This window comes from Ornithorhynchus anatinus, chromosome 12, assembly GCF_004115215.2.
Source record: "Ornithorhynchus anatinus isolate Pmale09 chromosome 12, mOrnAna1.pri.v4, whole genome shotgun sequence".
In the NCBI taxonomy this organism is placed as follows: Eukaryota; Metazoa; Chordata; class Mammalia; order Monotremata; family Ornithorhynchidae; genus Ornithorhynchus; species Ornithorhynchus anatinus.
Genome location: NC_041739.1, coordinates 39799022 through 39826718, shown reverse-complemented (window position 1 = coordinate 39826718; position 27697 = coordinate 39799022). Strand labels below are relative to the sequence as shown.

At 43.3% G+C, this 27697-nt stretch overlaps 1 protein-coding gene and 1 non-coding gene across 3 annotated transcripts in view; both read right to left on the bottom strand.

Moving 5' to 3' along the window:
• The window catches only part of TBCK (TBC1 domain containing kinase), a 229226-nt gene that overhangs the window by 138229 nt on the left and 63300 nt on the right, over nt 1–27697 (bottom strand). For both annotated transcript variants that reach the window (XM_029076457.1, XM_029076458.2), the window contains exons 8-18: nt 26296–26357; nt 24419–24480; nt 22524–22687; nt 19912–20050; nt 15910–16009; nt 11341–11390; nt 11014–11143; nt 6229–6327; nt 5451–5513; nt 2634–2760; nt 1825–1875 (exon numbers count right to left, since the gene is read on the bottom strand). In XM_029076457.1, the coding sequence (XP_028932290.1) occupies nt 1825–1875; nt 2634–2760; nt 5451–5513; nt 6229–6327; nt 11014–11143; nt 11341–11390; nt 15910–16009; nt 19912–20050; nt 22524–22687; nt 24419–24480; nt 26296–26357 (1047 nt within the window). The remainder of the gene's footprint in view (nt 1–1824; nt 1876–2633; nt 2761–5450; nt 5514–6228; nt 6328–11013; nt 11144–11340; nt 11391–15909; nt 16010–19911; nt 20051–22523; nt 22688–24418; nt 24481–26295; nt 26358–27697) is intronic.
• Nucleotides 13863–14000, bottom strand: LOC114815727. Its single transcript, XR_003763530.1, has one exon. It is a non-coding gene; the product is annotated as a small nucleolar RNA SNORA7 (small nucleolar RNA).

The following is a 27697-nucleotide window of genomic DNA, read 5'->3' as shown; positions in this document are numbered from 1 at the left end:
TTAGGCAAAGAGTAAGATTGCAAAATTCATGATGACTGGCTGGATTAAACCAATGGATCCACAACCCCAGTGGCCTGCCTTTAACAACGGCACCACAGGATGACTCCTTGATAAGGGCAGTCTAATAGTTAGGAATATATCACCTGATAGCCTTAACTTTCCCCTCTGACAACCCGCTTTGAATTACTGGAATAACAAATTAATTCATCCAAACCCTTTTGGAAATAAAGGCGCCTTTTGCCTACTCAATTTGCTATAGCAACAATAATTATGACCGATGTAAGGAAGCTCATGCATTTTTGTTTTATTGTATATATTTAGCACTTACTAAGTATCAAGTTTCTAAGTATCCCCTTGATTCTATTTATCGCGATTAAGTGTCTTGTTTTTGTCCTTCTGTCTCCCCGGATTAGACTGTAAGCCCGTCGATGGGCAGGGATCGTCTCTGTTGCCGAATTGTACATTCCAAGTACTTAGTACAGTGCTCTGCACATAATAAGCGCTCAATAAACACTACTGAATGAATGAATCAATCAATCAACACATAGTATGAGTTTTACAAGTCTGCCCTAAGCAGCCCTCTTTCCACAAGAACATACTTCTTTACTACTACTAATATTGATGGTATTTGTTAAGCGCTTACTCTGTGCCAAGCACTGTTCTAAGAGATAGATAGATAGATAGATAGATAGATAGATAGATAGATAGATAGAAAGAAAGAAATAAGGCTGTCCCACTTGGGGCTCACAGTCTTAATCCCCCTTTTACAGATGAGGTAACTGAGGCATAGAGAAGTTAAGTGACTTGCCCGAAGTCACACAGTTGACCCATGGCGGAGCCGGGATTAGAACCCACGGCCTTTGACTCCCAAGCCCGGGCTCTTTCCACTGAGCCACGCGCTGCTTTTAAGAGTGTGAGCTTTATGTGGGACCGGGACTGTGTCCAACCTAATCAACTTGTATCTACCCCAGTGCTTAGAAGAGTGCTTGGCACAGAGTAAGTGCTTAACAAGTACCATAATTATTATTATTATTCTTTTCAGAGTTGATGCTGCTTCCAGTGATGGTGAATCCATAAGTCAGGGAGAACGTCTAACACGTTTCCACTTTGTTCATGAAAATATAGTAGTGCTTCTTTGCTAGCACCTGGACATTTGGGGTGAGCATACATTCATTCAATCATATTTATTGAGCGCCTACTCTGTGCAGAGCACTGTGCTAAGCCCTTAGTACTTCCTCGGTATATTCTTCAGTCACCAATGATGGTCTGGAGGTAGGTATAACCTACCATTGGCAGGGCAAAAGTTCGAGTTGCTTTTCTAGAAGTGGAGATGGTTAGTGCTGTACCATTCACACTCTCACAAAGCAGCACAGAAATGAACTCACTCGAATTTCTGACATCTTCTTGATCATAAATGACCATCTTATTTACTCAACAAAATGTCTTTTACTACCCCAGATGACAGCAGCAGATGGAGAAGCAATGTGGCTCAGTGGAAAGAGCCTGGGCTTCAGAGTCAGAGGTCATGAGTTTGACTCCCGGCTCTGCCACTTGTCGGCTGTGTGACTGTGGGCAAGTCACTTCACTTCTCTGTGTCTCAGTTCCCTCATCTGTAAAATGGGGATTAAAAGTGTGTGAGCCCCACGTGGGACAACCTGATTACCCTGTATCTCCCCCAGCGCTTAGAACAGTGCTTGGCACCTCGTAAGAGATTAGCAAATACCAACGTTATTATGACACCGACCCCGGACAGAATCAAGCCCAGTTGAGGCACGGTGGACAGTAAGAAAAGATGGACACTATTTCCTAGTGTAAGATGCTTACCCTCGTTGTTGAAATTTAAGTAGAGGAATGGAGCGCAAAGGGAATCAAGACCTAAGAGGGGGAAAAAAGGAACAAAAATAACATGTTTTAGATATTGCTGTCACTCTGTTTCTCAAATTCATCCAAAGAGATTTGAGTTTGAAAGGTCAGTTGCACAGAAATGAACTAAGACCTAATGAAAGGTCCAAAATTCACTGTCAGAACCCACACCTGCCTGGGCTTAGAAAGCACTCAATACGGAAAGGATAAAATACAGAATAGGAAACGAACATCAACAGAAGAAACTTTCTATTCTTTAATAATCAGGCTAGGTGCAACTATAAATTATTTTTAAAAACATTACCTGAGTACAAATTAGTTTATCTGTTGAGTATACAGCAAACGTGCTTGACTACTGGGGCGGGCTTAATTTTGCAGCATATCAAATCCCAAGAGTCGCTCAATATTTTAGACATCTGTGAGGTGGGAAGTCACCTTCCAGAATATTTTTCCCCGAAAATCTCAACTACAGAAAGTGCTCTATAGTTCCTCAATAAAATCAACCACGTTTCCAATTTTACTACTTTCCCTTGCTCACGGCACTCAAGGGACTGCTGATGAAAAATTTATCCCATTGGCACAGAAAGGTTTTGCCAGAAACTAATAAGAAACAAATTGAAATTCCAGGACCGTTCTGTTCAAAACTTAGGTTTTCATCTCCCAGTCATTTAGAAGACACTGGAATTTTCCAATCAGAACAACAACTCGCACGTTTTGGTTGCCATGCAGATTTCCAATATCAGTGACCAGTGGGAGACCACGAAGCTCACCTTGCCAGTACACGAGATCTGGGTGGGAAACCACCCAGGCTTTTAATACCCGCCTGAACTTTGCGTGACCTTCCGGGGACGACAACAATTCATCGTACTGATGACAGCGAGGAATATCAACTTCAATCTGGAAGGGAATCACCACAAAAGCTCCATCAGCGTCACTGCCGTGATCCAAGCAAGAAGTCAAGAGTGTAGAAGCAGCATGGCGTAGTGGCCTGGGAGTCAGAAGGTCATGGGTTCTAATCGTGGCTCTGCCACGAGGCTGCTGTGTGATCTCGGGCAGGTCATTTTACTTCTCGGCGCCTCAGTTACTTCATCAGTAAAATAGGGATTAAGAGTGTTCGCCCACATGGGACGGGAACTGTGTCCAACACGATTTGCTTGTATCCACCCCAGCGATGAGTAAAAATACTAATAATGATGGTATTTGCTAAGAGTTTACTATGTTCCAAGCGCTGGGGTAGATATAGGGTAATTAGGTTGCCCTAGGTGAGGCTCACAGTCTTAATCTCCATTTTACAGATGAGGTAACTGAGGCACAGAGAAGTTAAGTGATTTGTCCACAGTCACACAGCTGACAAGTGGCAGACCAGGAATCGAACCCCTGACCTCTGACTCCCAAGCCCGGGCTCTTTCCACTGAGCCACGCTGCTTCTCTAGTACAGTGCCTGGCACCTTGTAAGTGCTTAACAAGAGTTATTATTGTTACTAGTATTATTATTGTCACAAACAGATGTCAATGCAAATATCAAAGAAATAAATGCAGACAGGCAAGGGATGTTGGTTGGAAAAACAACAACACTTAATTGTCATTTATAATGGCATCTGCTTCTGGGGCCATGAGGAACTCAAACTGTGGCCTGTTTGACTCTCCAGCAAAGCCCCTGGGAGAGAGGTTCGCGAGAAGCAGCGTGGCTCACTGGAAAGAGCCGGGGCTTTGGAGTCAGAGGTCATGGGTTCGAACCCCGGCTCTGCCACTTGTCAGCTGTGTGACTTTGGGCAAGTCACTTAACTTCTCGGTGCCTCAGTTCCCTCATCTGTAAAATGGGGATGAAGACTGTGAGCCCCACGTGGGACAACCTGATTCCCCTGTGTCTACCCCAGCGCTTAGAACAGTGCTCGGCACATAGTAATCGCTTAATAAATACCAACATTATTATTATTATTAAATGCACCCCAGTACATTTTGGGGCCGCACCCCTGACATGTCTTGATCCTGGGCCTGTGAGGGCGTCAAATTCATTCACTCAATCTTATACACTGAGCGCTTCTTGTGCGCAGAGCACTGTACTAAGCACTTGGGAGACCAAAATGTGAAATGACTGTGGTATTTGCTAAGCCCTTCCTCTGGGCCAGGCACTGTACTAAGTGCTGAGGTGGATACACGCAAATGGGGTTGGACACTGTCCCTGTCCCCTCGCGGCGTCGCCCCTGGAGAGTTTCCAGTCCTCTACCAGTCTCGACTACGGGAGGGAGAGTCAAGGAGAGGCCTGTCCATTCCATTCCTAGTTTGGGCAGTGGCTAGCGAGTGGCAGGCCGTCTGCTACAAGTCAAAACTCCCCTGTGCTCGGCAGCAGCGGCACGGGAGAGAGTCGAGTGCGACAGCTTTGTTTTTTGAAACTTTCTGGGAGATGGAAGAATTCAAAGAAAAGCAGAAATAGCTCATCTATCTCACCGCCAACCTCTCGCCCGCATCCTGCCTCTGGCCTGGAACGCCCTCCCTCCTCACATCCGAAAGAAAATCACTCTCCCCACTTTCAAAGCCTTATTGAAAGCACATCTCCTCCAAGAGGCCTTCCCTGACTAAGCCCTCGTTACCTTTGCTTCCAATTCTTTCTACGTCCCCCTGACTTGCTCCCTTTACTCAACCTCCCTCCCAGCTCCACAGCACTTACGCGCATATCTGAAATTTATTAATATTACTGTCTGTTTCCCCCTCTAGATTGTAAGCTTGTTGTGGGCAGGGAATGTGTCCGTTTACTGTCATACTGTCCTCTCCCAAGCACACAGTAAGCGCTCAATAAGTACAAATGACTGACTGACCGAGAAAGCTGATTCGAGTACTCCTCGAGAAATACGAATATTTAACGGGCTGGTCAAGGAAGGCTGAAATTACATAGAAAAAGTAACCGCCTGAAAAATCCTGGCTGCATTTAAATTAATAGGATGCTTAAGGAATGGCTGGGTGTTGATGTAGTGCAACAGCTAGGCTTCTGAAACTTTGTGGGATATGGGAGAATTCGGAGAAAAACAGAAGTAGACAAAAGCTGTGGCCATCTTTAAAAATGGGAAAAATACGATGTAATATCAGAAAGAAGGGTCTCCGAATAAGGAAGCCACAACCTAGCCTGGAACATTATCCGAAATAAATGCGGCAATAGAAAATGGTAATCCAGGTAGTGGTTCTTTGCTGGATCATTGCTGGGCTTACTGAATCTCCCGCTGACAAACCACTTTAACACACTTAAAAACATAAGGAGCCTTTAGCTCAGTAGGTCAACAGTGTTAAGATAACTTCAGTTTATTGGTTTGTAAACCTTCCCGGGAATCACTGCCGGTTAATTAACTGTTGTATCCTATTCTCCCAAACGCTTCGTACACTGCCGTGCAAATGGTAAGTGCTTAATATATCCCACTGATTGGTTGACAGAACAGCCTTGCTTCCTCAGAGATTCTCTCTGGCCATCTAACTGCTGTTCACACCAATGAGATATACAGGAAGAAACGGCAGAATTTTCCTGTGGTTCTTATTTCCAGGATTTTAAGCCTTGGCCGAACGATCTCTAGTTACTCAAGAAAAAAGTAAAACCGTACCTGTCTATCTGTAGGAATTGGAGTGTCTTTATCAATGGCATCATACTTGGCCTCAATGGCACCCTTAGAATACAACAGAAGAAATTATTAAATTTGCAAGAAAGTGATTAACATTAAAACCAAGGACATACAATGCTATTAGTAGAATAGATTCATAAAACATATATATATATTTCTCCACCAAAAAAATGTACCTGCTTACATCATCTCATGGGTACCCTTTTTTTGCACCCTGGAAAAAATTCACGTAGTCATAAATTGTAATTCTTAAACTTGGTTCTTCCCTTGGTCAAAAGTTCAGTTGCTTAGAGTTACTTGGGGCACAGTGTTCTGCACAAAAATTGAGGGCTGAATTGCATGTGCTTGCCACATCTTGAGCCCACACAATGTTGTAGAGCTATACTTACACACCCTTCCAAAATGAGTGACACAACTCATTATTTGAATATTTTAAAGTTCCCATCCAAAACCTTTCTGGGCCACAGCAGCATTAATGATTGATTCGGCATTAAATAAGTTTTGCTTGAGTGGTCGGTTTTGTGCCTGTCTCCTGTTTCATTCAAACTACGCAGCCTGACAAGTAGCCTGCTAGATATAATCTTTTTGGGGAAAATTAAAATGTGTGAATAAAACAGGTGGTCCAAGTTCTCTCCGTATTCTTATTTCAATATGGGTCTCTCCTCTGGTGACTCAAAACACATGAACAGAGCGCTGCCTTGATTCTTTCTCTTTCTCTGATTTACCTCAATTTTCTAGTCTTCCCTTCTTTTGTTCTTACCTCAACTCCCAGGAGAGCAGCCCAGGTTAACCCTCTCATGAGAGGAGGAATGTCAACTCTGGCTTCTTTCCAAATTTGATTTTTCTTGTACGGATAGGCCTAGGGAAAAAATAAAAGTATTTTTTTTCCCAGCAATACAGTTCCAAAAGCAGAGCAATAACTCACAATTAAACCCATGGACCTGTTAACTGAACTGAAAAGCACACAAAATCATTTCAATTACAAACATTTACAACCGTAACTCTAGATAACCAGATTCCTCTGATCTATGGGTCTGCATTTTTTTTAGACAAGGTATGGAAAGGTCAGGGACATTTTCTGGGGGGAATGTTTCGCTATATAAAAAAATCTATAAATTGTTTTACTTTATAAAGTATCTTCCTTTGACTTCTATCCTTGGCCTCAACCCAAATTAGATGACGAGAGAAGTACATTCCAGCCAAATAAAGTGAACAGGTGTATCTCCCAACCTAAGACCTCAGTTATTCTAACTTGGTCTTGTGCCATCCAGTCTTCTCCGTCCCATAGTGACGCCGTGGACACATCTCTCCCAGAACGCTCCACCTCCACTGGCAATCGTTCTGGTAGTGGATTCAGAGAGTCGTCTTGCTCATTTGTATATATTTTTATTACCCTATTTATTTTGTTAACGAGGTGTACTGATTCTATTTATCGTGATTATGTTGTCTTGTTTTTGTCCGTCTGTCTCCCCCGATTAGACTGTAAGCCCATCATTGGGCAGGGATTGTCTCTGTTGCCGAATTGTCCATTCCAAGCGCTTAGTACAGTGCTCTGCACATAGTAAGCACTCAATAAATACTACTGAATGAATGAACGGTCAAAATACGGAAGTGGTTTACTATCACCTTCTTCCGCGCAGTAATACGGAGGATAAATATGGCGGTCAAGAAAAGTGTGGCTCTCTTTGAGCAGAAGCTTCACGAGGAATGAGAGACAGGGTGTCAAAAGACAAATCGGCGCACCAAGTGCTGCCAACATTAACACAACAGACGGCCTTTTTGAGTCCCCAATGTGGCCATGACTGTGGGTTTCTCATTAGCCTTTCCAGTCACAAACACACACACGCACAGGTGAATTTATCCATCAATCATTCACTCAAAAATATTTATCGAGCGGTGACTGTGTGCAGAGCACTGCTTTAAGTGCTTGGGAGAGAAGAGTGAAACAGAGTTGGTACACGTGCTCCCTGGACGTGGGTCCTAATCTAGGCTCTGCCGCTTCTCTGCTGTGTGACCTCGGGCAAGTTGCTTAACTCCTCTGTGCCTCAGTTACCTCATCTGTAAAATGGGGATTAAGACTGTAAGCCCCACAAGGGACAACATGATTACCGTTTGAACAGTCATTAGCACATAGTAAGCACATAGTAATACCATAATAATAATAATAATAATTATTATTATTATTATTAAGGAACTTAGAGTCTAGAGGCACTGTCACTAATGTTTTTTTCCAGAGTGAAGGATGGCTACATCTGTGTATAAGTGTCTGTTTTAATATATATGTGTGCATATGTATACACATACACATATATATTCTAGACTCTGAGTCCCTTGTTGGGTAGGGATTGTCCATCTGTTGCCAAACTGTATTTTCCAAGCGCTTAGTACAGTGTTCTGCACACGGTAAGCGCTCAATAAATACAACTGACTGAATGAATGTATATATTTAGTATACCCCCCCCATATATATATATATTAGATTTAATGTGCTCGGGAGAGAGAATTAATGTATGTGCTGACTGCTCTTTCCCTCACTCAGTCGCATTTGCTGAGCTCTCACTTTGTGCAAAGCCCTGTAGGAAGAGTTTTGGAGAGTAAGACAATAAACAGACACAATCCCTGCCCACAACAAGCTTACACTTTAGAGATCCTCCTAGAGGAGAACACAGACCTTTCAAGTGGTTATATATGGGAGGATGTAACAGAATTTCTAGGATAAGGACCTGAGTGTGTTGGTGGTTGTGAGTACTAATGTGCTTATTTTGTAATCTGTTACCGATATGTACATTCCAAGCACTTAGTACAGTGCTCTGCACATAGTAAGCGCTCAATAAATACTAGTGAATGAATGAATAATCTTGTGCCAATAATATTCACCCTTAATTGAGTTCGGTAAAGCTGATTAGAATTGAATACGCCCCAAGATCCCAGAATCAGTGATATTATCTCACAATCTAGTACTAAATTAGGCTATGCACATATCTTGAAATTATATATTATAAATTAGTTATTTATTCATATTAATGTCTATCACTCTAGACCATAAGCTCGTTTTGGGCAGGGAACGTGTCTGCACATAGTTGAGCACTCGATAAATACCACTGATCCATTAGAATGTCAATGAATCAGATACCATTGATGGATTGATTAGAATGTCACGTCATCACATTTAAGACTTCCAGAGGTTAGGGACACCTCACTCTGAAGAGCCAAAGGCTGAAAGAGCGCAGGGTTGAAGGATGAACGATGAAGGATAATAATAATGATAATGATGGTATTTCTTAAGCGCCTACTATGTGCCAAGCACTGTTCTAAGCGCTGCGGTAATAATAATGTCGGTATTTGTTAAGCGCTTACTACGTGCAGAGCACTGTTCTCAGTGCTGGGGTAGATACAGGGTAAGCGGGTTGTCCCACAGGAGGCTCACAGTTAATCCCCATTTTACAGATGAGGTAACTGAGGCCTAGAGAAGTTAAGTGACTTGCCCACAGTCACACAGCTGAAAAGAGGCAGATCAGATGTGGACATGGTGAACATGGAATTGTTGTTCACCAAAATCCAGACTAATGGACACCCCCGGATGCTTCCAGATGAAAGGTACTGAACAACACAATACAATCATGGTGGAATTTATTTAGTGCTTACTATATGCTGAGCACTGTACTAAGTGCTGGGGTAGATACAAGATAATCACAAGTCCCACATGAGACTCTACAACCTAAGTATTGCTGTACTGTTACTTTCCAAGCGCTTAATACAGTGCTCTGCACAGAGAAAGCGCTCAATAAATCTGAGTGAATGAACGAATCAGTAGGACAACAGGCACTGAGTCTCCATTTTGGAGATTAAAGAACTGAGGCACAGAGAAGTTAAGTTCCTTGCCCAGAGTCACACAGCAGGCAAATGGCAGGGGTGGGATTAGAACCCAGGTCCATTATTCATATTAATGTCTGTCTCCCCTTCTAGACTCTAAGCTCACTGTGTGCAGAGAAACTCTTTACCAATTCTGTTGAATTGTACATGCTAAGAAGCAGCATGGGGTAATAATAATAAAAATGATGGTATCTGTTAAGGGCTTACTATGTGCCAAGCACTGCTGTAAGCACTGGGGAAGATACAAGGTTATCAGGTTGACCCTCACGGGGCTGACAGATGGGAAAGCAGCGTGGCTCAGTGGAAAGAGCACGGGTTTTGGAGTCAGAGATCATGGGTTGGAATCCCTGCTTTGCCACTTGTCAGCTGTGTGACTTTGGGCAAGTCATTTCACTTCTCGGTGCCTCAGTTACCTCATCTGTAAAATGGGGATTAAGACTGTGAGCCCCACGTGGGACAACCTGATTCCCTTGTGTCTACCCCAGCGCTCAGAACAGTGCTCTGCACAAAGTAAGCGCTTAACAAATACCAACATTATTATTATTATAACTGAGGCACAGAGAAGCGACTTGCCCAAAGTCGCACAGCTGACAAGAGGTGGAACCGGGATTAGAACCCACGACCTCTGACTCCCAAGACCGGGCTTTTTTCATTAAGCCAAGTTGCTTCTCCAATGGTGTAATGGATAGAACATGGGCATCGGGGGGTCAGAAGGTCATGGGTTTTAACCTTGCTCTGCAACCTGTCTGCCGGGTGACCTTGGGCGAATCGCTTTACTTCTCTGTGCCTCAGTTCCCTCATCTGGAAAATGGGGATTGAGACCATGAGCCTCACGTGGGTCAGGGACTGTGTTCAACCCAATCTGCTCGTATTCAGTGCTTAGTACAATAGTTGGCACATAAGTAAGCACTTAACAAATACTATCATCATTATTATTGTACAATGCTCTGCACAAAGTAAACACTCAATAAATATTATTGATGATGCTAATAATCATGAAGACCTTGTGACTCCCAGCCCCTGCTCTTTCCACGAAGCCATGCAGCTTCCATAGAGAATGTTTGGTTTTGTTCTGTTCTGTTTCGTTGTCTGTCTCCCCCATTTAGTCTGTGAGCCCACTGTTGGGCAGGGATTGTCTCTATCTGTTGCCGAATTGTACACTCCAAGCGCTTAGTACAGTGCTCTGCACATAGTAAGCGCTCAATAAATGAGACTGAATGAATGACCTAAGTGAATGAAAGATATAATGAATCTGTTACCAGAGGAAGGTGTCCATGCTGAAAATAGCAATTGAACCCTAACCCTAACCCGAAAAAACATAACTGTGATATCTGTTAAGCGCTTACTGGGTGCCAGACACTGTACTAAGTGCTGCGGTGTATACAAGCAAATCAGTTTGGACACAGTCCCTGTCCCACATGGGGCTCATGGTCTTAATCCCCATTTCACAGATGAGGTAACGGAAGCCCAGAGAAGTGAGGTGACTTGCCCCAGGTCACGCAGCGGACAGTGCAGAGCGGGGATCAGAACCCACGGCCCTCTGACGCCAAACCAATCTCTGAGGCGAAGCGATTGGAAATGACGTTCAAACGCCGACAGCGAGATCCTTTCCTTCTGCACGGAGAATGAGAGAAAAATGCAGCTTTGAGAGGCTAACCCAGCTGATCCCTACCTTCAGGAGTCTATCAAATAGCACAATTCTGTTTAGCTGGTACTCCGTGTCCTTCTCTCGGATGATCAGAGGGAGGGTGGTGACAGTAGACAGCTCGTTATTACTGTTTGAGTGGGGTAGATTAGTCCGACTGTAAGAGATGGGACAAGAGGAGGAAAATGACTGAATACGGGCCAAGGGAATTCAACAGGTCCGAGGCTGGAAGGTTCTCTTCTCGTTAGGGGGCACTTATTAAATCAAACGTGCAGATCGCACAAAGACTACTGTAAAACAGTAATAGTAGTAGCCAGAGCAAAATCAGGGTTTGATTGGGTTGTGCATACTCACTCATCTTCGAGCAGAGGGTAAAACACTTCCCCACCAACGTCTTTCAGTCTCTGTGAATTTATAAAGAAAATATTTAGGCATGGGCATTGGCAGCATCAATAGTGATCGGTATGATAACGGAAAAAGAATGTCAAACTATAAGGCCTATGCAAGGAGGGGGTCTTAAAATTATTTCCTATTTTTATTACATGTGGATCACGTTCCTATTTGTCAAAGCTATCCTCTTTGGCAGCATCAGACGGACTTCCGCAAACATCTCTCATAGACGTTAGCCACTTTTCGATTCAAATTTAGCCATTTAGAACTCTTCAAACATCAGCCTTCAAATTAAATAGCTAAAACATTTTCAAAGTACTGGTTCAGTAAGAAATTTAAAAAAAGATAGCCAGGATCATTAAAAAACTATCCACCACACACTTTTAATGCATTTAAAGCTTTACCAGGGGAGGTTGAGACATAAATAAGTTGGTTAGTAATTACATGTAAGTGGTTTTCTTACTTATTCTAAACCAGTCAGTTTAATTCAAATATAAGACACGTTGAGGAGACAACTTGGTTCTGCACTATAACCAGCCCCCTAAAATGCAATTTAAGCAATCATGCTTTTGGTAGTAGTACGTGAAACATTTAGGAATGTAAGAATTCCTCGGAAAAAGCAAAAGGACTGACAGCATTAGAGGAAAGCAGTCCAAATTCCCAGAATTCGTCACTGATCCTCTTTTGATTACTGCCACTGTGCAGTGTTCCATGAAAAGCATTTGCAAGACTGCAAAGGTCAGAGAAAATTGTTTCGACTAATAAAGCTTGGCCAAAAAACTGGGCTGAATTGATTTTGACATCAATCGATCGATCGCATTTATTGAGCGCTTACTGGGTGCAGAGTACTGTACTATGCACTTGGGAGAGAACTACCTCATCTTTTAATGAGATGTTTTTAATGAGATGTTAAAAGAACTCATCTTTTAATGAGATGTTCTTCCCCTTGTCTGTCTCCCCCGATTAGACGGTAAGCCCGTCAAAGGGCAGGAACTGTCTCTGTTACTGATTTGTACACTCCAAGCGCTAAGTAGAGTGCTCTGCACATTGTAAGCGCTCAATAAATATTATTGAACGAAGGAACTACATAACGGAAACATTCCCCTCCCACAATGAGCTTACGGTCTACAGAGGGAGACAGACATTTCTATAAATACATTATGGATATGTACCTAAGCGTGGTGAGATATGGATGGGAAATGAATAAAGCGGGTAGGTCAGGGCGACGCAGAAGGGAGTGAAAGAAAACGGGCTTAGTCAGGGAAGGCTTCTTAGATATGCTTTAATTAAGGCTTTGAAGTGGGGGGAGAGTAATTGTCAAATATGAAGGAGGGAGGGCATTTCAGGCCAGAGGCAGGATGTGAGCGAGGGGCAGGGAGAGGTAGATGAGATCGAGGTACAGTGAGTAGGTTGGCATTAGAGGAGTGAAATACGTGCGCTGGTTTGTAGTAGGAGAGTAGCAAGGTAAGATAGGAGGAGGTGAGGTGATTGAAAACTTCAAGGTCGATGGGAAGGAGTTTCTGTTTGGTGGATGGGTAACCACTGGGGTTTTTTTGAGGAGTGGGGAAACGCTGACTGAACGTTTCTGTAGAGAAATGACCAAGGCAGCAGAGTGCGGTATGGACTGGAGTGGGGAGAGACAGGAGGCTGGGAGGCCAGCAAGAAGGCTGATGCAGTAATCCAGGTGGGATAGGACAAGTGATTGAATTAACATGGCAGCAGTTTGGATGGAGAGGAACAGGTGGATTTTAGCGATGTTGTGTAAGTTGAACCGGCAGGATTTAGTGGGTTGAATAAAAGAGAGGAGTGAAGGATAATGCCAAGGTTACGGGCTCGTCAGACAGGAAGGATGGAGGTGTCATCTACCGTGATGCGAAAGTCAAGGGGAGGACAGGGTTTGGGTGGGAAGATAAGGAGTTCTGTTTTTAGCAGTTTAAGTCTGAGCTGATGGTAGGACAGCTAAGTAGAGATGTGTCGAAGGCAAGAGGAAATGCGAGACCGAAGACAGGGAGAAAGATCATGGCTGGAGATGTAGATTCGGGAATCATCTGCAAAAAGCTGGTCGTTGAAGCACGTGACCAAATGAATTCTCCAACGGAGTGGGTGTAGACGGAGAATAGAATTTCCCCTGAAAATGAAAACTGTGTGCATTTTTTTACTCTGCATTTATACCTTTGAGAAATTGGTATTTGATTTTGATAGGTCAAAAATCTAACCAGTGAGAGTATTTTATGGTTACTATTCAGCATTTTGGGTGTAAATAATATCGTCTTGTCTTATGATATTGAGTCATTTCCGACCCACTGCGACTCAATGGACACATCTCTTCCAGAAACCCCACCGCCATCTGCAATTGTTTTGAAAGTGGATCCATAGGGTTTTCTTGATTAAAAATACGGAAGTATCGCCTCCTTCTGTGCAGTAAAATTAAGTCTCTGCCCTCGACTCTCTCCCGTGCCGCTGCTGCCTAGCACAGGTAGGTTTTGACTTGTAGCAGATGGCCTTCCACTCGCTAGCCACTGGCCAACCTAGGAATGGAATGGGTCGGCCTCTACTTGACTCTCCCTCCCATAGTTGAGACTGGTAGAGCACTGGAAACTCTCCAGGTGCGATCCCGAGAGGGGCGTTAAGTAATATAGGCCATCTTACAATGATGCATGTTTGAGTGCTGTGAAGAGTTTAGGATAAGCAAAAACTCAGGTGAGTTTCCACACGGGAATACCCGTTGGGCCAGCAACTACTTGGAGGCACTCAAATGTCATTACCTCATCGTTTTCCAAATGGGTTTTATATTTTCTCAAAAGCAGTAAATCAATGAAGTGAAAAAGAAGCAGCATTAAAACTGGGTTGTGAAACATCGTGTAGTTTAATTGCTTCCTTTTTATCCCGTCAACTAAGCAAGTCAGAACCTAATCACTTCCTTTTAACATAGTAGGCGCTTAACAAATACCGTAATTATGATTACCTTCCCAGGTTCACTCCTAGGTGAGCTACTGATGTTTCTTGGCAAGGCTTTCTGTGGGTCAGAGATCTGAGACTTAGAAAGTCACAAGGAGAAATTGGAGGCAGATCTAAGTTGCTGGTAAGGCCCTGTCAAGTGCCTTCCTCAGCGGTGTCACATCCGAGTGCTGCCCAACTGAAAACTCACTTCCAGGGTGTTTGAGTCTCACATTTAGGGGTAGGGATTTTTGTGTCTCCTTGTTCCTGTCCTGCGAGTGCGGAGCCCATGTAAGACTACCTCTTGAAGAGCTACACTTCACTTTCGTCTATGGTCTTAATGACACAAAGGGTGTGTTTCAAACAGGAGTAAGAAAATGCACATGGAGAAAATTCGTTTTCTGAATACACAGTGGATCTACAATATCCACTCAAAATACAATCTGTCAGATCACCTGCACCGGTGTTGAAGGGTCTCGGATTCTATTAGGGCAACTTGAAGACATCTTTAGGGCATCTCTATCTGGATGTCACCTCAAGTGACTTGAATGAATTGATCAAAAATTGGGTGGAAAGCAAGGATGAGGCAAAACGCTTAATTAAAAAGCAGGTAAACAATTTTTCCCATGTAATGATAATAAAAACGACGGTATTTATTAAGCGCTTACTATATGCCAAGCACTGTTCTAAGCACTGGGGTGGAATCAAGGTCATCAGGTTGTCCCCCATGGGCTCACAGTCTTCATCCCCATTTTACAGATGAGGTGACTGAGGCACAGAGAAGCGAAGCGACTTGCCCAAGGTGACACAGCAGACGAGTGGCGGAGGTGGGATTAGAACCCATGTCCTTTGACTCCCAAGCCCGTGTTCTTGTCACTAGGCCACGCTGCTTCTCGTATGGAATCTAGGGCAGAGGGTGGAAGGAACTCTCGCTAATGGTCCTCACTGAAGTATAGTGGGGGGCAGAGGGTGGAAGGAAAATTGCCTCAGGACAAGTAGGTGTGCTGAGGGGTTCTTGGGATCGCTTCCATTTACCTTAATGTAGATAAAGGGAGTGTGAGGCCTCCAGGATTGACTGGGTAGCTGTTCTGGAATTTGAAGAATTCAATCTAAAGTTATATTTTTCCGCTGGATTTCATTCCAGCCTCTCTCGGTTCAGGTATTAAACATACTGCCAGAATGCTGAATCTCCGAAATACCATATTCTTTTTATGTTATTTTCCAATTCTGTAATTTACCTTTAGTATAAAACAAAATACTTAGAAAGAAATACACTTGGGTACTGGGCTACGAGTATATAAATTCATTTTTCTCTCGTAATTCAGAAATAATCCAGGGGGGAGACTAGACCAAGTGAACCCTCCAGGTTTCTAGGGTTAATCTGGATTATTTTCGAAGATACTTGTTGACTCATTGCTCAAAAATGCCAACCTGTACGGGGAGAAAGATTTAGTTTTCTTCTTAAGTGAACACCCATCCAATACAACCTGGAGTAAAAATGCAGTTTGAGGTGAAAGCCAACCACCGAATTACACTGGTAACATGGCCACTGCCTTTCTCTTTAAAGAAAAAGTTAAAATATTCCAATTTTCTTACATTTCTCAGTTGGCAGAGCGACAAGGTCACAGTCGTGTCATCCAACAGGGAGCTCCGATCGCGTCCTTGACCAAAGCTCTCACCATCTTCAAAGAGGAAACTTCAAAAGGGGCGAGAGGAAATTCCAAATTCTGGTTATAGTTTTAAATGCTGCCTCTTTTTGACTCAACCGACACACCCTCAGAAATGATCACGGCAGAGGGAGGAACACACGGCCAACGCCAGATACTCCAGCTCACGCTGTTGCTACCTATCCGGGCTTTCTCTCCTAAACACTCTGCCCTCCCCATGCCCTCTCAATCCCCTCCCTCTAATCACCCCCACCTCCCCGCCCTTTCAACCCACACTGGCCCCTCTCAACTCATTCCCATCTAACCCTTCCAAACACTTCAAGTTGTTCCCCCCATCCCCACCCATCCTTCTTCCCCAGGACTACTTCTCATCTCCCTCTCCCTATGTCGTCCCCCCCATCAGCTCACTCCCATCCAACCCCATCTTACCCCTAGTATCGTCTCTGCCCCATCCGCACCTAATCAGTCCATACTATCACGCACCTACTCTTTGCAGAGCTCTGTACTAAACCCTCGGGAAAGTATAATAGAATTAGTAGAGATGACGTGGGGAACTCTTCGAAAAGCTCCTTTTCTTCACTGAAAAGCTGCGAGAGCATATCATTTTAAAGTTCTGTGGGTGGGAAGTGATCAAAGGAAGAATGATAAAGAATAATGTAAGGAAAGTTACAATGTAAAAAGGGAAAAAATAACCAAAATAATGGTGAATGATCGTAATGATCTGTAGACCTCATCATCCTCACTGTTTGGACTTTCCCTCAAGGAAGGAAGCATTATTCTTATGTAAAAGAGTGACCCAAACACATAACTTGAAATGTATTATAAAATGAATGAAGAATAGAAAGTGGAAATCCAGTGTGGGGGAAAAACACACTGATTTGATGATGATTTAATCCAATGGTAATGAAAAATAGAGGAGGGAAGGGAATTATTTAACTGCCGAAGTGTAAAGGGTCGCACTCTAGAGCTGAAATTATTAGGCTCACTTTCAAAATTGCTCTATAGCGATCAAGATAATTAGGCTTTGGAAAGTACCTTTTGTGCCCGTTTTTATAGTGAAGGATTAAATGTTTGCTTCAGTCAAGTTCGGGATGGCAGAGTGATTCTTTTCACCTAAATTCTGGGGCTAATGCAACTTGTCATTTTGACAAACTCTGGCAGTCCTGAAGTTTCCTCTGGAAGGCATTTGGCTTTATGCTTATCCATTAGGCTATCAAACTCATTTCCATTTACAAACAGCTTGATGCTTGGCTCTACATTATCTGACGTAAGAAAGGAACTGATTCCATCTCAGTTAAATCATCTGATTGGAATCTTGTTCTTTTTATCTCATCCAGTGAAGTTAGGACACATTAATTTGTCCCAACTTGTTCTTCAGCATGAGCTGAATTTAACAAAGACCACACAGCAGAAGAGACTGAACATTCTGTCAAAAATGACCACATACAAAAACGAGAGCAAAAATCAGGAGTGCGACCCAGACCCTCTACTTCTACGGCTGGGTGCAGTGGATTTCAATCAATCATTTACGGAGCGCTTACGGTGTGCAGACCACTGTATTCCTTCGACAGTATTTACTGAGTGCTTACTATGTGCAGAGCACTGTACTAAGCGCTTGGAATGTACAGTTCGGCAACAGATAGAGACAATCCCTGGCCATTGACGGGTTTACAGTCTAATCGGGACTGAACTGTACTTGGCGCTGGTGAGGTGTGATCGCATTCTCTTTCACAGGCTCCTCCGCTGTCTCAAGGTTAAGTTCTGGGTCCTCTTCTGGGTCTCTAGAGAACTCACTCCCATGGCTTCAACTACCATCTCCATGCAGATGATTCCCAAATCTTCATCTCCAGCCCTGTCCTCTCTCTCCTTCTCTGCAATCTGGTATTTTCCCCTGTCCTCACACGTCCTGCCGTCACCTCGAATTTAACATGTCTCAGACAGAACTCTTCTTCTGAACCACAGCCTGTCCTCGCCCCCGTCTTTCCCATTCCTGTACACAACACCACTATCCTGTCTCACAAGCCCAAACTTTGGCATTACCCTCAATTCACCTCTCTCATTCAACCCCCATACTTAATCTGTTACCACACCCTGCTGGTATGGGGAAGCAGCGTGGCCCAGAGGAAACAGCCCGGGCTTGGAAGTCAGAGGTCATGGGTTTGAATTCCTGCTCTGCCACTTGTCAGCTGTGTCACCTTGGGCAAGTCACTTCATTTCTCTGTGCCTCAGTTACCTCATCTATATAATGGGGATAAAGACTGTGAGCCCTACGGGGGACAACCTGATTACCTTGTATCTACCCCACCACTTAAAACAGTGCTTGGCACATAGTAAGCTCTTAACAAATACCAACACTATTATTATTATCATCTTCACAATATCCCTAAAATCTGCCCTTTTCTCTCTATGCAAATTGCTTCTATGCCGATCCAAGTACATATCTTACCCCACCTATTTGCTAACGTCCCTACCTCCTGTCTCTCCCTACTCCAGTCCATATTTCTCTGCTGCCTGGCCATTTTGCTCAAAAATTACTCATTCCACATCTCCCCACTCCTCAAGAACTTCCAGTGGTTGCCCATCCACCTCTGCATCCAACAGAAACGCCTTCCCGGTGGTTTTAAAGCACTCGCTCAGTTATCCCCCTCCTATCTTACCCTGCTGCTTTCCTACTACAACCCGATCCACGCACTTCATTTTTCTAATGCCAACTTTCTCAGCATACCTCGATTTCGTCTACCTCGCCACCGAACCTTTGTCCACATCCTCCTTCTAACCTGAAAAAACCCTCCCACTTCATATATGAAAGACCACCACTCTCCCTACCTTCAAAGCCCTCCTAAAATCACATCTCCTCAAAGAGGGCTTCCCAGATTAAGCCATTTCCCCTCTACTCGCTCTCTCTCTTTGGATCCCACCGTCAGCCACAGAGCGGTTATGTATATATGCTATTTATTTTAGTGTTTGTTTCCCCCCTACACTGTAAGTTCCCTGTGGGCAGAGAAAGTGGCTACCAACTCTACTGGATGGTACTCACCCAACTGCTTAGTAAAGTGCTCTCTGCCCACAGCAAGGACTCAATAAATACCATTTACGGATTGACTGAACTGTTTCCATTTCACTTATCTCGGAATGTGAAGTCATTAAGGGCAGCGACCATATTTCCTTTACTTTCCCTTTACATCCACAATGGTTTGTGCCTCACAGGTGCCGAATCAATAGTTCTGGCTGATGATGATGACTCATTTATTCATTCGACCGTATTTATTGAGCACTTACTGTGTGCAGAACTCTGTACTAAGCGCTTGGAATGTACAATGCAGCAATAAAGAGAGACAATCCCCGCCCACAACGAGCTCACTGTCTAGACGGGGGGGGAGACAGATATCAATACAAGTAAACAGGCAAGGGAGGGCCAGCTACTGAAAGCCTTGACACTAAAAATCTGTGAGAAGCTTCTATTGGATGTGGAGGAATATGGGAAGCCAGGGGATAGTTCTGTAGAGAGGAAGGATGACTGATGATAACCATGAAGTTCTCATCAAGTTGCCCACGCACCCCTGGCAATTTGCCTCAGAATTATTGAGCAGAATGTCTACAATTTCCCATTTTTGGAAATGATGATGAGGATGATGATAATATTTGCTAAGCACTTACTATGTGCCAAGAGCTTTGCTAAGTACTGGGAAACATATAACATAAGGAGATCAGACACAGTCCCTAGCCCACATGGGGCACTCAGTCTAGCGAGAGGCCCCATTCTGCAGATGAGGAAACTGAGTCAAAGAGCAGTTAAGTAGCTAGCCCAACATCACGCAGAAGTGAAAGAGCTGGGATTAGAACCCTGACTCCCAGGCCCACTCTTTTTCCATTTGGCCATCCTTTCCCCGTGACCCCATTCCATTCCCGAGAGCTAATTTTCTTTACTTACTTGGGAAGTGTGCAGACCGGAGGTTTCGATCGAATGATTTCCTTGTTGACAAGCTCCTTCTCCAAGTCTCCACCAGCTAAACACCACAGGTAATAAACTTCTTCAATGGATCGTTCTGCTAGGTAATCGCTATCTGCATCTATTAATCACCAAACAGAAGTGAATCACAGCTTTCCAACAACTCAATTGTTTTCTACTTAGTTTTAAAGCCAAAAATCAAGATCATTACGGACTGCCATGAAGTTGGTTATAGTTTTTTTAAAAATAATAATTTTCCCTTTGGAATATCCAAAACATAGGACCACATGCTGTCAAAAGCAGAAGGATGCATTCTGTATATTCAGGCCAAGTGGGGATAAAATGTCCATTTCAGCATTTTTACTTCACCAAAAAGAGCACAAATAACCAATAAAACAAAAGGGAGGAAATGAATGTTTTTCATTACAAAGTATATTTTCCTGTGTTGGTACATGGGAGAATAACAAAATTAAATCACAATCAGAACTGAAGCGAGTTTTAATTTACCATGCTTGATATGGATATGTAGAAATCAAGACATAAAGTAGTAATTTGGGGGATTTCAAAGAAATGAATAAACACACCTAGCTTCTCACTTGTGTAGGAGACTAACACCTTATCTAAAGCATAGGGCTAATCGAAGCTGAACAACAACACACACAATATCTCTGAAAGAGCTATGGAGAAGAAAGAGAATAGGGCCAAAAAAAACCCCAAGTAAATGCAAATTTCAGGCATAGATAAGGCAGAATGATCAGTCAACCATTCATATTTACTGACCGCTTTCTGTGTGCAAAGCACTGTACTAAATACTTGGGAGAGTACAATATAACAGAGCTGGCAGACACATTCCCTATCCAAAGCAAGCTTACAGTTTAGAGGGGGAGACAGGCAATAATGTATATAAATGTAATTATGAAATCATAAATTTTCATAAATATTATGAAAAACATGCCAGTGAAGGAGAAGCTGGGAAAATGAATGCTCAAAATACAAGTCCAGGGCTTGATGAATGTTGACACCATTTACCCATTAAACAAAATTACTACTGGAGGGATGCTCTCTGCCACTAACTGCATTCGACTTATCTACTGGCTCATGCTTTTTTTTCCATTGGTATTTAAATGCTTACTGTGTACCAGTCAATCCTCTAAACACTGGGCTAGAGGCAAGGTAATCAGGTGAACAGCAGTCCAAGTCCCACATAGGGCTCAAAGTGTTAATCTCCGTTCTACAGATGAGATAACTGAAGCACAGAGAAGTTATGTGACTTGCCCAAGGTCACACAGCAGACAAGTGATGGAGTCGGGATTAGAACCCAGGTCCTTCTGACCCCGAGGCCTCTATCCACGAGGTTACGCTGCTTCTCAGCCACCTGAATGAATGGTATATGATATAAAAGTTCCAAATATACTATTCACAACCTCCTGTTTTGGAGTGTATGAGTGAATTCAAGAAGTCCTTCATTTTCATATGAATTTTTTCCTGAAGTCTCTCTTTTCAAACTTCTGATTCTCATTCTCTTCTAACGCCAATCCACTCAGTACATCTCGATCTTGTCTCTCTCGCCGCTGACCCCTTGCCCACGTCCTGCTTCCAGCCTGGAACTCCCTCCGTCTTCATATCCAACAGACATACAATCTCCCCAGCTTCAAGGCCTTATTAAAATCACATCTCTAAGAGGCCTTCCTCGATTAAACCTTCATTTCCTCTTCTCCCATTCCCTTCTGTGTTATCCTTGCACTAATAATAACAATAATAATGATGTTCTAATAAATATTATTATTATAATAATTTGGTACTTGTTAAGTGCTTACTATGTGCCAAGAACTGTTTTAAGAGCTGGGGTAGATACCAGTTAATCGGGTTGGACACGGTCCCTGTCCCACATGGGGCTCAAACTCTTTAGCCCCATTTTAGCCCCATTTTACAGATGAGGTAACTGAGGCCCGTAGAAGGTCCAAGGTCACACAGCCAACATGTGGTGAGCCAGGATTAGAACCCAGAACCTTCTGACTCCCAGGCCCCTGCTCTATCCCCTTAAACCATTGTACCCTCTATTCACGTCTCCCTCAGCCCTGTAATGTCCATGTACATCAGGTTGTCCCACGTGGCGGATTCGGGATCAGAACCCACGACCTCTTCTCTTAGAGAAGCAGTGTGGCTCAGTGGAAAGAGCCCAGGCTTGGGAGTCAGAGGTAATGGGTTCAAGTCCCGGTTCAGCCGCTTCCCAGCTGTGTGACTTTGGGCAAGTCACTTAACTTCTCTGTGCCTCAGTTCCCTCATGTGTAAAATGGGGATGAAGACTGTGAGTCCCACGTGGGACAATCTCATCACCTTGTATCCTCCCCAGCGCTTAGAACAGTGCTTTGCACAGAGTAAGTGCTTAACAAATGCCATAATTAATTAATTAACTTTGACTCCTAAGGCCGTGCTCTTGCCACTGAGCTAGCCCAACAAATATAATAGAAGAAAATTACATAAAAATCACAAAAGTTACTTTTATCTTGTGTTTTATGGAATGTTATTATGTGGAAATAAATGCAGTTTTTGAGGCCCATCATCCGAAAGAGGACAGTCACGTTTGCCCACACCTTTCATGTCTTTATCTTCGCACAGCTGACTGATGTCCTCAGGGAGAGTTAAATCAGCACATCTCAGAGAAGGTGAAAACAGACCAGCGGGTTTGTGGAAGGATGGATACAAAGGGGACACTTCGCTGAACATCTTGTCCCGTAGTAACTCATCCGGGGTTGGTCTTGGGAGACGTGGAAAATACAGAACACAAGCGACAGGCATATAAAAACTCACGAAGCAAAAGGGAAGAAATTTCATCATAACGAAATAAGGTGACCCAATGTCTCACAAAGAGATGGAAAAATCTGGTGTTATCAACTGGACTCAAATGGAAGGTATTCTTTAACATATCAGAACATTGGGAGCCCTGCACTCATTTCATTCAATCGTATTTATTGAGTACTTACTGTGTGCAGAGCACTGTACTAGGCATTTGGAAAATACAATTCAGCAACAGAGACAGTCCCTACCCAACAACGGGCTCCCAGTCTAGAAGCATTACTGTGCTATACCCAGCAGCCTGTCAAAAATCATTCCATAGGCAGCTTCCCCATTTCATATTCCTTGTCTGAATCCGCATCCACAATTTTACAGGATCTTCCCAACAGGCAAAGTAGCTGAATAATGAGTTAAACTCTGTGATTTTCCTTTCCATTCCATTTCATTCTCTGAGGTCTAACTTCCAGAGAATATATTTCAACCTCCTTCTCTTTTTAGAGCATATCTTCATAATTTTTTTTTAAACTCTTATAAAGGGGACACTATAATCAAAGTAAATTAGCGAGAAGGGGCAGCAAGCAACTAGGCTAGAGAACAGATAAACTAGCCATACTCAAATTCTTGAAGAGACTTCAAAAATGAACCAGAAATCCTTTTAGAGATAATCATCAACTTACTTCCTTCCCTATAATAATAATATTAATGTTGGTATTTGTTAAGTGCTTACTATGTGCAGAGCACTGTTCTAAGCGCTGGGGTAGACACAGGGGAATCAGGGTGTCCCACGTGGGGCTCACAGTCTTAATCTCCATTTTACAGATGAGGTAACTGAGGCACAGAGCAGTGAAATGACTTGCCCACAGTCACACAGCTGCCAAGTGGCAGAGCCGGGATTCAATCCCATGACCTTTGACTCCCAAGCCTGGGCTCTTTCCATTGAGCCACGCTGCTCCTCTTGCCAAGCAATCTCCTTCAATAAATCTTGCTGAGCAGCCTCTGTCCTATTAATAATAATTACAATATTTGTTAAGCGCTTACTTTGTGCCAAGTATCGTAATAAACGTTGAGGTGGATACAAGCAAATCGGGTTGGACACAGTCCCTGTCCCACATAGGGGTCACGGTCTCAATCCCCATTTTTCAGACGGAGTAACTGAGGCCCAGAGAAATTACGTGACTTGCCCAAGGTCACACAGCAGACAAGGGGCAAAGCTGGGATTAGAACCCATGACTTTCTGACTCCCAAGCCAATGATCTGTTCACTAGACCAGCCTGCTTCTCAGGCTGCTGCTTCTTTAGTAATAGACCTTTAGCTCCTCAAGCTTAATTGTTTGGAATCACCTTGTTTCTCTAATTATGCCTTCCAGAAGGGAGAATTATCACCCGAAGAGCGGAGGATGGATTGGATACCTTCTTTCGATTCTTTCGACGCTTCTATGACTCTGTGTCTTTGCCTGCCCTGTTTAATTATTTACTGAGAAAAATCACTCTAATAGCTGTACTTTAGTCGAAAGGGACAACATAAATAAAGCTACTTTAACACTTTTCTAACAGTGAGCCAAATTAATTTAATGCCATGTTCTCTTCCATTCCAGATATTTTAACACTGGTTTAAATATACATCATCTATTGTAATAGAATCCCAGAATTATTCTTGCCCAGGTTAGGAATCATTTAGAAGGAAGGTCATTTACCTCTTCGAAGGATGGAAGGTGAGACACTTTTTCAACAGACTCATCACATTTTCAGGGAGCTCCTGAATATAAAAAGTGAAAAGGATTGTTAAAAATCAATATTATAATAATAATAATGATGATATTTGTTAATCACTTACTATGTGCTAGGCACTGCTCTAAGCGCTGGGGGAGATACAACCTAGTCGGGCTGGATACAGTCCCTGTCCCACAAGGGGTTACCAGTCTTAATCCCAGATGAGGAAAGTGAGGCCGAGAAAGGCTAAGTGACTTGCCCAAAGTCACACGGCAGGCAAGTGGTTGAGCCGGGATTAGAACCCATGACCTTCTGACTCCCAGGCCCGTGCTCTAACCACTAGGCCAAAATCCCCATTACTGGGTCATTTTGGGGAGGTTTCCAGCAATAATCTTGCAATTTGGGGTTAGAATAAAATAACCAAACTCCCAATCACTTTATCTGGATTTTGAGCAGACTGACCTGGACTGCCGAGGGAACAACAGTAATAATAATAATAATAATAATCATGGCATTTAAGTGCTTACTATGTGCCAGGCACTGTACTAAGCGCTGTGGTGGATCCAAGCAAATCGGTTTGACACAGTGCCTGTCTCACGGGGGGGTCACAGTCTCAATCCCTATTTAATAGATGAGGGAACTGAGACACAGAGAAGTGAAGTGACTTGCCTAAGGTCACACAGCAGACAAATGGCAGAGACGGGATTAGACTTTCTAACTCCCGGTTCTATCCGCTACGCCATGCTGCTCCCTCTTTAGAGAGGCAAGGATGGGGCTCTGACCCCTCGGCCTCTCCCTTTCTCTTCTTGGGAAGCAAGTTAGTTCAGTCAGAGAGTCACTGCTGGGGAATTGCTTCTCTCTGCCCTCATCGATGTAACTCTAAGATGTACTAAGAGCTGTCAAGAAGGAACCACTCTAATGGTAAAATAGCTGGCATCGTGCCACTCTCACCACACGAGCCTTATTCAGAGACATCGTGCAACATCTTGACCCAGGTCCTCTGACTCCCAGGCTTAGGCTCTATCCACTAGGACATGCAACTTCTCATATCTGAGGGCCTAGGAGACACAGAAGTGCTGAAGTCGGAGGGAATACAGCGATTTATCAGGGAAGGTCTTCTTGTACACTGCAATCTATGAAAGAATCCACACGCAGACAAAGCAGTCCATTCATGAAGACAGGGTACATTAATGTCTGCAACTTTAATGGTATTTACTGAGAGCCTTCAAGTGCTCAGGAGGGTACAAAGGAGAAGATCTGATTGTTGGACTCAAGAGCCTTACAATCATTCATTTATAATAATAATGATGATAATAATAATAACGTTGGTATTTGTTAAGCACTTACTATGTGCAGAGCACTGTTCTAATCGCTGGGGGAGATACTGGGTAATCAGGTTGTCCCACGTGAGGCTCACAGTTAATCCCCATTTTACAGATGACGTAACTGAGGCACAGAGAAGTGAAGTGACTCGTCCACAGTCACACAGCTGACAAGTGGCAGAGCCGGGAGTCGAACCCATGATCTCTGACTCCGAAGCCCAGGCTTTTTCCACTGAGCCACGCTGCTTCCCGTTCATTGCTTCCCATTCAGTACCATTCATTCAATGGTAGTGAGCACTTACCCTGTGCAGAGCACTGTACGAAGTGCTTGAGAGAGGAAAATTTACAGAGTACAATAAGCTGACACATTCTCTGCCTACAACGAGTTTACAGTCTAGAGGGGGAAATCATTTTTATTCTGTTGCGTCACTGAACACTAAATCAATCATGAAACATTGCTGACATTATGCGAACGCTATCTGAATCTTATACAGAAGATAAAATCTAAAGAATAAATGTGCGTTGGCCTAAAGACAAACCTTTATGATGTCTAGGCATCCATGTTCTTCAGCCAGGACAATCACAGTATCATCCACGCAGCCTGTAAACAGCAGAACGGTATTGTGTAATAAATGCAAGAAGTTAAAAGCAAACAAACCCCCCAACCCCCCCCAAAAACTGCATACTAAATCAATTCATTAATAGCATTTGTTGCGTGCTTACTTTGTGCAGAGCACCACTCTAAGCACTTGGAAGAGTAAAAGACAACGGGGTTGGTAGACGTTTTTGCTTTGCTGTATTGTACTTTGCAAGCGCTTAGTACAGTCCTCTCCACACGGTAAGTGCTCAATAAATAAGCTTTAACGCATGTTCCTTGTCCACTAGGAGCTTATAGTCTAGAGGGGAAGATATTGAAATTTGTGATGCTATTATCCCCTCAGATTCCACTTAACTTCAAAATCTGTTTTGCAGACAAACTGCCTGTTACTGTAATGGTTTACTAAAATGATGAAGACTGTCAGTTTCTAATTGTTCCTATTCTCTCATTTCCAACTCCCGTTACCACACGGGTTCTGTTTACCTGTAGGAACAGCACTGTGGAAATGATCTTATTTAAATTAATACATGAAAGGAGGGTTCTAGAAAGAAAACATTTAGGAAAAGGTAGCGTCACCACCTCCGACCTAGCTATAACCAAATATTTAGCTAGATCAAAAGTAAGAAAACATTTTAGTCTGTTCCTTTCCTTCCATCATGGGCTCAAAGCCACACATGCTCCCCCTCAGAAGTAAACAATTTTGGGATTTTCTTGTGGTTTTTTTTTTTTTTAAAAAGAAAAAACCAACCCACAAACAGTGTGGTCTGAGAAGCAGCATGGCCTAGTGGAAAGAACTCGGGAGTTAGAAGACCTGGGTTCTAAACCTGGCATTAGAAACTTTGTCTATTACTTGCTGTGTGACCTTGGGGAAGTCACACCTCAGGGCAACCTTTCTCCCTCCCACTTGGACTGTGAGCCCCATGTGGGGCAGGGTCTGGGTCCCACCTGATTGACTTGTATCTTCCCCAGCGCTTAGAACAGCGCTTGACACATTGTAAGCGCTTAAATAACATTAAAAAAAACCAAAACACTGCCTACCTTTATGCAGTGAAGCTCTCAGAAAAAGAACACTAACTTAAATTTACCCATGAAGAGGATTAAACCAAACCAAAATAAATCCCGCCAAAGTATCCCCAAACCAGCAGCTCTTCTGGATATAGAATGGTTTAAATACCATTCTTCCTGGAAGAAATGGGATGAACTAGATAACCTCTCTATGAGGTTACGAGAAACAATTTTGTTACTAAGTTGGTTTCTAAGCAACGTCAGACAGTTTGTGTTTTCTTTTGAAAGCCACAAAAAGTATTTCATCGTTTACATCTATCTCTAAAGTTAAGACTACA